At 38.4% G+C, this 10,153-nt stretch overlaps 1 protein-coding gene across 2 annotated transcripts in view; it reads left to right on the forward strand.

Moving 5' to 3' along the window:
- LOC110505038 (RNA-binding motif, single-stranded-interacting protein 3) overlaps positions 1-792 on the forward strand; it is a 249,591-nt gene extending 248,799 nt beyond the window's left edge. For both annotated transcript variants that reach the window (XM_090215995.1, XM_090216001.1), the window contains exon 14: positions 361-792. In XM_090215995.1, coding sequence (XP_090072121.1) covers positions 361-364 — 4 coding nt within the window. In that variant the 3' untranslated portion in view covers positions 365-792. The remainder of the gene's footprint in view (positions 1-360) is intronic.
- The last annotated feature ends 9,361 nt before the right edge of the window (positions 793-10,153 follow it).

Raw genomic sequence — 10,153 nt, forward strand, 5'->3', positions numbered from 1 at the left:
TGTATAGTGTATATTGATGTGTATAGTGTATATTGATGTGTATAGTGTATATTGATGTGTATAGTGTATATTGATGTGTATAGTGTATATTGATGTGTATAGTGTATATTGATGTGTATAGTGTATATTGATGTGTATAGTGTATATTGATGTGTATAGTGTATATTGATGTATATTTTGATGTGTATAGTGTATATTGATGTGTATAGTGTATATTGATGTGTATAGTGTATATTGATGTATATTTTGATGTGTATAGTGTATATTGATGTGTATAGTGTATATTGATGTGTATTCATTGCTCATCTGTAAAAGAGACCTAGGTCTCAGGATTACAAATATTTTATTTCTCTTTCTCAGATAACAGGAGGATGCCGAGTGATTTGTGTTTCCGCTAACTGCATTGCCTTGAGACAGCGGCTGCACTGAAGCACTGGAGGGATGGAGGGAGGAAAAATACTGGATGACAAAAAGGAGGACAAAGAGAGACCGTTTTATCTTTGCACAGGCATCAAAAAAAGACTTTGTTTTATCTGTCCTGAGAGAGAGAGAGAGAGAGAGAGAGAGAGAGAGACAGAGAGAGAGAGAGAGAGAGAGAGACAGAGAGAGAGAGAGAGAGAGAGAGAGAGAGAGAGAGAGAGAGAGAGAGAGAGAGAGAGAGAGAGAGAGAGAGAGAGAGAGAGAGAGAGAGAGAGAGAGAGAGAGAGAGAGAGAGAGAGAGAGAGAGAGAGAGAGAGAGAGAGAGAGAGAGAGAGAGAGAGAGAGAGAGAGAGAGAGAGAGAGAGAGAGAGAGAGAGAGAGAGAGAGAGAGAGAGAGAGAGAGAGAGAGAGACAGAGAGAGAGAGAGAGAGAGAGAGAGAGAGAGAGAGAGAGAGAGAGAGAGAGAGAGAGAGAGAGAGAGAGAGAGAGAGAGACAGAGAGAGAGAGAGAGAGAGAGAGAGAGAGAGAGAGAGAGAGAGAGAGAGAGAGAGAGATGAGAGAGGTTGAGATTGTGATTGAGATGCAGATAAAGTCTCAGAAGATGGAGAGGTGCAATATGGGACATTGAGTTTATTGAGCGGGCCGGCATGAAACCGGAGTCATCCTTCGTAAAAAAAAAACAACGTGAAAAACATATTTAAAAAAACAAAACAGACACAAAAAATGAACTTAAAAAAGGAACAAACGGACAGAAATCCATGTGAATGTGCAGGTTGGTTTTCAGATCATGACAGTTTTTTTAATAGGAGGCAAAGTTTTGGAGAAAAAACAAACGGGTTGTCTTCCTTTGATATTAAGCTACTATGTATTTTTTTATTATTTTCATGATTTAAAATGTAGTTTTCTAGAAAGAAAAAAAAAAAAAGTTCAATCTTTTTTTTGCCTTAATTTCTCAGACGTTGGAAATTCGTCGGTCCTTTTGTCTAAAATGGTTTATTTAAAACATCTGTAAAAAAAAAAAAAGGGTTATGAATGCTTCAGATGGTTCATGATAAACCGAGACTAAATCTAAAAGACGTCAGATGCACAGGTTATAAAGAGAACTGTATATGAAGAAGATTTTATATGATGTGGTTTGTAGTCATTTGTGTTTTTGGGGGTGGGGGGGAGAAGAGAATCTCCATGGTGATAGTAGGTGGGCGGCGGCAAGAAAAAATATATATAACTGCTGTATTGTGGGAAATGCAGTTTATCGATGAAAAAAATGTTTTGGTTACTTAACAATGGCATTACTTGCAATATTTGTTTTTACAAAGTTCAACCGTTTTTTTTTTGTTGTTGCCTGCTTTTGCTTGTCTCATCGCAAAACAAGAAATGAAACAAAAAATAACCAAATAAGTGGAAACGTATATATATATATATATATATATATATATATATCGATAAAAATTATCTGTGTACAAAGGGACATGTGTTGAAAAATGAAGCAATAGTTTTAAAGAAATTTGGTGACAATTTTCTTCAGTCTTTTTTATAGCTGTGTATCAAATGCAGCCAACAAACAGCAGCTTTTTATACCACAGAAGAACAAACAGGGAGATACAGTGGAGTAGACCGAGAGATTTAAAAAAAAATCATATTTTAACTTTTCCGCTTATCTGACCATCTTTAGCTATCTTGTCTGAGACAAAGACACCATGCTAGTTTCTGGTTGCTTATCTGATCAACTTTAGCTATCTTGTCTGAGACAAAGACATCATGCTAGTTTCTGGTTGCTTATCTAGTCATTTTTAGCTATCTTGTCTGAGACAAAGACATCATGCTAGTTTCTGGTAGCTTATCTAGTCATCTTTAGCTATCTTGTCTGAGACAAAAACATCATGCTAGTTTCTGGTAGCTTATCTAGTCATCTTTAGCTATCTTGTCTGAGACAAAGACATCATGCTAGTTTCTGGTTACTTATCTGATCATGTTCAGCTATCTTGTCTGAGACAAAGACACCATGCTAGTTTCTGGTAGCTTATCTAGTCATCTTTAGCTATCTTGTCTGAGACAAAGACACCATGCTAGTTTCTGGTTGCTTATCTGATCATCTTCAGCTATCTTGTCTGAGACAAAGACATCATGCTAGTTTCTGGTTACTTATCTGATCATGTTCAGCTATCTTGTCTGAGACAAAGACACCATGCTAGTTTCTGGTAGCTTATCTAGTCATCTTTAGCTATCTTGTCTGAGACAAAGACACCATGCTAGTTTCTGGTTGCTTATCTGATCATCTTCAGCTATCTTGTCTGAGACAAAGACATCATGCTAGTTTCTGGTTACTTATCTGATCATGTTCAGCTATCTTGTCTGAGACAAAGACACCATGCTAGTTTCTGGTAGCTTATCTAGTCATCTTTAGCTATCTTGTCTGAGACAAAGACACCATGCTAGTTTCTGGTTGCTTATCTGATCATCTTCAGCTATCTTGTCTTAGACAAAGACACCATGCTAGTTTCTGGTTGCTTATCTAGTCATCTTTAGCTATCTTGTCTGAGACAAAGACACCATGCTAGTTTCTGGTTACTTATCTGATCATGTTCAGCTATCTTGTCTGAGACAAAGACACCATGCTAGTTTCTGGTTGCTTATCTAGTCATCTTTAGCTATCTTGTCTGAGACAAAGACACCATGCTAGTTTCTGGTTGCTTATCTGATCATCTTCAGCTATCTTGTCTTAGACAAAGACACCATGCTAGTTTCTGGTTGCTTATCTGACCATCTTCAGCTATCTTGTCTTAGACAAAGACACCATGCTAGTTTCTGGTTGCTTATCTGATCATCTTCAGCTATCTTGTCTGAGACAAAGACACCATGCTAGTTTCTGGTTGCTTATCTGATCATCTTTAGCTATCTTGTCTTAGACAAAGACACCATGCTAGTTTCTGGTTGCTTATCTGATCATCTTCAGCTATCTTGTCTTAGACAAAGACACCATGCTAGTTTCTGGTTGCTTATCTGATCATCTTCAGCTATCTTGTCTTAGACAAAGACACCATGCTAGTTTCTGGTTGCTTATCTGATCATCTTCAGCTATCTTGTCTGAGACAAAGACACCATGCTAGTTTCTTGTTGCTTATCTGATCATCTTCAGCTATCTTGTCTTAGACAAAGACACCATGCTAGTTTCTGGTTGCTTATCTGATCATCTTCAGCTATCTTGTCTTAGACAAAGACACCATGCTAGTTTCTGGTAGCTTATCTGATCATCTTCAGCTATCTTGTCTTAGACAAAGACATCATGCTAGTTTCTGGTTGCTTATCTGATCATCTTCAGCTATCTTGTCTTAGACAAAGACATCATGCTAGTTTATGGTTGCTTATCTGATCATCTTCAGCTATCTTGTCTTAGACAAAGACATCATGCTAGTTTCTGGTTGCTTATCTGATCATCTTCAGCTATCTTGTCTTAGACAAAGACATCATGCTAGTTTCTGGTTGCTTATCTGATCATCTTCAGCTATCTTGTCTTAGACAAAGACATCATGCTAGTTTCTGGTTGCTTATCTGATCATCTTCAGCTATCTTGTCTTAGACAAAGACATCATGCTAGTTTCTGGTTGCTTATCTGATCATCTTCAGCTATCTTGTCTTAGACAAAGACATCATGCTAGTTTCTGGTTGCTTATCTGATCATCTTCAGCTATCTTGTCTTAGACAAAGACATCATGCTAGTTTCTGGTTGCTTATCTGATCATCTTCAGCTATCTTGTCTGAGACAAAGACACCATGCTAGTTTCTGGTTGCTTATCTGATCATCTTTAGCTATCTTGTCTTAGACAAAGACACCATGCTAGTTTCTGGTTGCTTATCTGATCATCTTCAGCTATCTTGTCTTAGACAAAGACACCATGCTAGTTTCTGGTTGCTTATCTGATCATCTTCAGCTATCTTGTCTTAGACAAAGACACCATGCTAGTTTCTGGTTGCTTATCTGATCATCTTCAGCTATCTTGTCTGAGACAAAGACACCATGCTAGTTTCTTGTTGCTTATCTGATCATCTTCAGCTATCTTGTCTTAGACAAAGACACCATGCTAGTTTCTGGTTGCTTATCTGATCATCTTCAGCTATCTTGTCTTAGACAAAGACACCATGCTAGTTTCTGGTAGCTTATCTGATCATCTTCAGCTATCTTGTCTTAGACAAAGACATCATGCTAGTTTCTGGTTGCTTATCTGATCATCTTCAGCTATCTTGTCTTAGACAAAGACATCATGCTAGTTTCTGGTTGCTTATCTGATCATCTTCAGCTATCTTGTCTTAGACAAAGACATCATGCTAGTTTCTGGTTGCTTATCTGATCATCTTCAGCTATCTTGTCTTAGACAAAGACATCATGCTAGTTTCTGGTTGCTTATCTGATCATCTTCAGCTATCTTGTCTTAGACAAAGACATCATGCTAGTTTCTGGTTGCTTATCTGATCATCTTCAGCTATCTTGTCTTAGACAAAGACACCATGCTAGTTTCTGGTTGCTTATCTGATCATCTTCAGCTATCTTGTCTTAGACAAAGACACCATGCTAGTTTCTGGTTGCTTATCTGATCATCTTTAGCTATCTTGTCTTAGACAAAGACACCATGCTAGTTTCTGGTTACTTATCTGATCATCTTTAGCTATCTTGTCTGAGACAAAGACACCATGCTAGTTTCTGGTTGCTTATCTGATCATCTTCAGCTATCTTGTCTGAGACAAATACACCATGCTAGTTTCTGGTTACTTATCTGATCATCTTCAGCTATCTTGTCTGAGACAAAGACATCATGCTAGTTTCTGGTTGCTTATCTGATCATCTTCAGCTATCTTGTCTGAGACAAAGACACCATGCTAGTTTCTGGTAGCTTATCTGATCATCTTCAGCTATCTTGTCTGAGACAAAGACACCATGCTAGTTTCTGGTAGCTTATCTGATCATCTTCAGCTATCTTGTCTGAGACAAAGACACCATGCTAGTTTCTGGTAGCTTATCTGATCATCTTCAGCTATCTTGTCTTAGACAAAGACATCATGCTAGTTTCTGGTTGCTTATCTGATCATCTTCAGCTATCTTGTCTTAGACAAAGACATCATGCTAGTTTCTGGTTGCTTATCTGATCATCTTCAGCTATCTTGTCTGAGACAAAGACATCATGCTAGTTTCTGGTTACTTATCTGATCATCTTTAGCTATCTTGTCTGAGACAAAGACACCATGCTAGTTTCTGGTAGCTTATCTGATCATCTTCAGCTATCTTGTCTGAGACAAAGACATCATGCTAGTTTCTGGTAGCTTATCTGATCATCTTCAGCTATCTTGTCTGAGACAAAGACACCATGCTAGTTTCTGGTAGCTTATCTGATCATCTTTAGCTATCTTGTCTGAGACAAAGACACCATGCTAGTTTCTGGTTGCTTATCTGATCATGTTCAGCTATCTTGTCTGAGACAAAGACACCATGCTAGTTTCTGGTTGCTTATCTGATCATCTTTAGCTATCTTGTCTGAGACAAAGACACCATGCTAGTTTCTGGTAGCTTATCTGATCATCTTCAGCTATCTTGTCTTAGACAAAGACACCATGCTAGTTTCTGGTTGCTTATCTGATCATCTTCAGCTATCTTGTCTGAGACAAAGACACCATGCTAGTTTCTGGTTGCTTATCTGATCATCTTTAGCTATCTTGTCTTAGACAAAAACATCATGCTAGTTTCTGGTAGCTTATCTAGTCAACTTTAGCTATCTTGTCTGAGACAAAGACATCATGCTAGTTTCTGGTTACTTATCTGATCATGTTCAGCTATCTTGTCTGAGACAAAGACACCATGCTAGTTTCTGGTAGCTTATCTAGTCATCTTTAGCTATCTTGTCTGAGACAAAGACACCATGCTAGTTTCTGGTTGCTTATCTGATCATCTTCAGCTATCTTGTCTGAGACAAAGACATCATGCTAGTTTCTGGTAGCTTATCTGATCATCTTCAGCTATCTTGTCTGAGACAAAGACACCATGCTAGTTTCTGGTAGCTTATCTGATCATCTTCAGCTATCTTGTCTTAGACTAAAACACCATGCTAGTTTCTGGTTGCTTATCTGATCATCTTCAGCTATCTTGTCTGAGACAAAGACACCATGCTAGTTTCTGGTTGCTTATCTGATCATCTTTAGCTATCTTGTCTTAGACAAAGACACCATGCTAGTTTCTGGTTGCTTATCTGATCATCTTCAGCTATCTTGTCTTAGACAAAGACACCATGCTAGTTTCTGGTTGCTTATCTGATCATCTTCAGCTATCTTGTCTGAGACAAAGACACCATGCTAGTTTCTGGTTGCTTATCTGATCATCTTTAGCTATCTTGTCTGAGACAAAAACATCATGCTAGTTTCTGGTAGCTTATCTAGTCAACTTTAGCTATCTTGTCTGAGACAAAGACATCATGCTAGTTTCTGGTTACTTATCTGATCATGTTCAGCTATCTTGTCTGAGACAAAGACACCATGCTAGTTTCTGGTAGCTTATCTAGTCATCTTTAGCTATCTTGTCTGAGACAAAGACACCATGCTAGTTTCTGGTTGCTTATCTGATCATCTTCAGCTATCTTGTCTGAGACAAAGACATCATGCTAGTTTCTGGTTACTTATCTGATCATGTTCAGCTATCTTGTCTGAGACAAAGACACCATGCTAGTTTCTGGTAGCTTATCTAGTCATCTTTAGCTATCTTGTCTGAGACAAAGACACCATGCTAGTTTCTGGTTGCTTATCTGATCATCTTCAGCTATCTTGTCTGAGACAAAGACACCATGCTAGTTTCTGGTTGCTTATCTAGTCATCTTTAGCTATCTTGTCTGAGACAAAGACACCATGCTAGTTTCTGGTTACTTATCTGATCATGTTCAGCTATCTTGTCTGAGACAAAGACACCATGCTAGTTTCTGGTTGCTTATCTAGTCATCTTTAGCTATCTTGTCTGAGACAAAGACACCATGCTAGTTTCTGGTTGCTTATCTGATCATCTTCAGCTATCTTGTCTTAGACAAAGACACCATGCTAGTTTCTGGTTGCTTATCTGACCATCTTCAGCTATCTTGTCTTAGACAAAGACACCATGCTAGTTTCTGGTTGCTTATCTGATCATCTTCAGCTATCTTGTCTGAGACAAAGACACCATGCTAGTTTCTGGTTGCTTATCTGATCATCTTTAGCTATCTTGTCTTAGACAAAGACACCATGCTAGTTTCTGGTTGCTTATCTGATCATCTTCAGCTATCTTGTCTTAGACAAAGACACCATGCTAGTTTCTGGTTGCTTATCTGATCATCTTCAGCTATCTTGTCTTAGACAAAGACACCATGCTAGTTTCTGGTTGCTTATCTGATCATCTTCAGCTATCTTGTCTGAGACAAAGACACCATGCTAGTTTCTTGTTGCTTATCTGATCATCTTCAGCTATCTTGTCTTAGACAAAGACACCATGCTAGTTTCTGGTTGCTTATCTGATCATCTTCAGCTATCTTGTCTTAGACAAAGACACCATGCTAGTTTCTGGTAGCTTATCTGATCATCTTCAGCTATCTTGTCTTAGACAAAGACATCATGCTAGTTTCTGGTTGCTTATCTGATCATCTTCAGCTATCTTGTCTTAGACAAAGACATCATGCTAGTTTCTGGTTGCTTATCTGATCATCTTCAGCTATCTTGTCTTAGACAAAGACATCATGCTAGTTTCTGGTTGCTTATCTGATCATCTTCAGCTATCTTGTCTTAGACAAAGACATCATGCTAGTTTCTGGTTGCTTATCTGATCATCTTCAGCTATCTTGTCTTAGACAAAGACATCATGCTAGTTTCTGGTTGCTTATCTGATCATCTTCAGCTATCTTGTCTTAGACAAAGACATCATGCTAGTTTCTGGTTGCTTATCTGATCATCTTCAGCTATCTTGTCTTAGACAAAGACATCATGCTAGTTTCTGGTTGCTTATCTGATCATCTTCAGCTATCTTGTCTTAGACAAAGACACCATGCTAGTTTCTGGTTGCTTATCTGATCATCTTCAGCTATCTTGTCTTAGACAAAGACACCATGCTAGTTTCTGGTTGCTTATCTGATCATCTTCAGCTATCTTGTCTGAGACAAAGACACCATGCTAGTTTCTTGTTGCTTATCTGATCATCTTCAGCTATCTTGTCTGAGACAAAGACATCATGCTAGTTTCTGGTTGCTTATCTGATCATCTTCAGCTATCTTGTCTGAGACAAAGACACCATGCTAGTTTCTGGTAGCTTATCTGATCATCTTCAGCTATCTTGTCTGAGACAAAGACACCATGCTAGTTTCTGGTAGCTTATCTGATCATCTTCAGCTATCTTGTCTGAGACAAAGACACCATGCTAGTTTCTGGTAGCTTATCTGATCATCTTCAGCTATCTTGTCTTAGACAAAGACATCATGCTAGTTTCTGGTTGCTTATCTGATCATCTTCAGCTATCTTGTCTTAGACAAAGACATCATGCTAGTTTCTGGTTGCTTATCTGATCATCTTCAGCTATCTTGTCTGAGACAAAGACATCATGCTAGTTTCTGGTTACTTATCTGATCATCTTTAGCTATCTTGTCTGAGACAAAGACACCATGCTAGTTTCTGGTAGCTTATCTGATCATCTTCAGCTATCTTGTCTGAGACAAAGACATCATGCTAGTTTCTGGTAGCTTATCTGATCATCTTCAGCTATCTTGTCTGAGACAAAGACACCATGCTAGTTTCTGGTAGCTTATCTGATCATCTTTAGCTATCTTGTCTGAGACAAAGACACCATGCTAGTTTCTGGTTGCTTATCTGATCATGTTCAGCTATCTTGTCTGAGACAAAGACACCATGCTAGTTTCTGGTTGCTTATCTGATCATCTTTAGCTATCTTGTCTGAGACAAAGACACCATGCTAGTTTCTGGTAGCTTATCTGATCATCTTCAGCTATCTTGTCTTAGACAAAGACACCATGCTAGTTTCTGGTTGCTTATCTGATCATCTTCAGCTATCTTGTCTGAGACAAAGACACCATGCTAGTTTCTGGTTGCTTATCTGATCATCTTTAGCTATCTTGTCTGAGACAAAAAACATCATGCTAGTTTCTGGTAGCTTATCTAGTCAACTTTAGCTATCTTGTCTGAGACAAAGACATCATGCTAGTTTCTGGTTACTTATCTGATCATGTTCAGCTATCTTGTCTGAGACAAAGACACCATGCTAGTTTCTGGTAGCTTATCTAGTCATCTTTAGCTATCTTGTCTGAGACAAAGACACCATGCTAGTTTCTGGTTGCTTATCTGATCATCTTCAGCTATCTTGTCTTAGACAAAAACACCATGCTAGTTTCTGGTTGCTTATCTGATCATCTTCAGCTATCTTGTCTGAGACAAAGACACCATGCTAGTTTCTGGTTGCTTATCTGATCATCTTTAGCTATCTTGTCTGAGACAAAGACACCATGCTAGTTTCTGGTAGCTTATCTGATCATCTTCAGCTATCTTGTCTTAGACAAAGACACCATGCTAGTTTCTGGTTGCTTATCTGATCATCTTCAGCTATCTTGTCTGAGACAAAGACACCATGCTAGTTTGTGGTTGCTTATCTGATCATCTTTAGCTATCTTGTCTGAGACAAAAACATCATGCTAGTTTCTGGTAGCTTATCTAGTCAACTTTAGCTATCTTG

Source organism: Oncorhynchus mykiss, chromosome 2 (assembly GCF_057628025.1).
Source record: "Oncorhynchus mykiss isolate SJ-2025 chromosome 2, ASM5762802v1, whole genome shotgun sequence".
Lineage (NCBI taxonomy): Eukaryota > Metazoa > Chordata > Actinopteri > Salmoniformes > Salmonidae > Oncorhynchus > Oncorhynchus mykiss.